The sequence below is a fragment of the Rattus norvegicus genome, chromosome Y (genome assembly GCF_021556685.1).
Source record: "Rattus norvegicus strain SHRSP/BbbUtx chromosome Y, alternate assembly SHRSP_T2T, whole genome shotgun sequence".
NCBI classification, from domain to species: domain Eukaryota; kingdom Metazoa; phylum Chordata; class Mammalia; order Rodentia; family Muridae; genus Rattus; species Rattus norvegicus.
The window spans coordinates 66,514,557-66,515,892 of record NC_141555.1 but is presented as its reverse complement, the minus strand read 5'-3'; the positions used below and the strand labels follow the sequence as shown (position 1 = coordinate 66,515,892).

The 1,336-nt window shown below is 46.6% G+C and overlaps 1 protein-coding gene across 1 annotated transcript; it reads right to left on the bottom strand.

The window, feature by feature from the left end:
* Positions 1 to 279: 279 nt before the first annotated feature.
* On the bottom strand, positions 280 to 1,074 carry LOC134484471 (Y-linked testis-specific protein 1-like). Its single transcript, XM_087601416.1, has one exon. The coding sequence runs from the start codon at positions 1,072 to 1,074 to the stop codon at positions 280 to 282; it is 795 nt and encodes a 264-aa protein (XP_087457542.1).
* Positions 1,075 to 1,336: the final 262 nt, after the last annotated feature.

The window sequence follows — 1,336 nt, the reverse complement described above, 5'->3', positions numbered from 1 at the left end:
TGTTTTAGCCTATGCTACATTAGACTTAGTGTTCACAGCCTTGATTTTTCCAGCTTCCTCTCGATGTTCCATCCATCAAAACCCATCTCTGCCACCAAAGTGTTCACACACAACATGTCACATTGCACATTTTAATTTTTAGAGCAAAAACAAATTCCACTGGAAAAGATACTGGGGTTGTCAAATGCCCTTGGGTATCTGAGACACAAATAAACAAACATTTTCCTTCCAATCCTATAAATTACCCATCTATGTCCCCCACACTTTGTGACTTTCACCTTAACGGATCTTTTCCACCAGATTATAGACATAGATGTGGACGTCGCCATCAAACTTGATGAAGTACACGGAAGGCTTGGCTAGAACTTGGTAAATGACTTTGCCGATCTTTTTGGACCCGTCGCTTCTGCTGTACTGCACACATTGACCTGTTAATATGTCGCTGTCAACTTCTGACTTCACCTCTGCTGGAGGAGTCTCTGGAAAGATACAGAGGTTACCTTCTGTGTAATCACCCAGGAGCTGGTATATGTATAGGACTGGATCTTTCTCATAGGTGATGTAAAACCAGTCCTTCATGATCGGCACCTGGGCTAGGACCACCCCCCTCCAGATGTCCTTAGAGCCATGTTTGCCCTCAAATTTATGCTCCACAGTTCGGCCAACCATGGCACTTGCGAGATGGGCGTCTTTCACTTGAGGAAAAACTACTTTGTGAGGCAAGACCTTAAGGTTTAAAATCCTCTCATCGCTTTGAAGTTCAAGTGCGTAGACACAGTCAATTCCATCATACTTGACCAGATAGAGAGAGGGATTTGTTGGCAGTTGATCTAGAATGATGGCCTTCCATTGGGTGATGGGATCATCATCTTCCTTCCATCTGTGAGAAATTCTGCAGCCCACAATGTTCCCCAGGGCCTGGGGAGAAGGATTCCTCCTCCTCTGCTTCTGGAAGGATGGTGTGCTCATCCTCCTCAGAGATATCCTCTTCTTCATTGCTGTAGACCTAGTGTGGTAGGCCACGGCACTCCTGGTCCGCGGTCTTGTTGCTATCGTTCTGTTTTCAGGCTTCATTCTTGCCCATGGCCTGGGTTTGAAGAGCTCCCCTGCTTAAACCAGACACAATGCTGTTGCCACTGTTATATGAGTGCCTGCAAGAACAATGGGGGTGGGGTGGGGGAGGGTAATGGACGAAGGCTCTTGTCTAAGGGAACTTTGGAGCAGGTGAGGAAGGGGATGGTAAACAGGTTTGAGCATCTGGATCTAAATCTGTCGTAATCAGAAGTTCATAGGAGGGCAGGGCAATGGTGGAGCACACCTTTAATTCCACCACTCA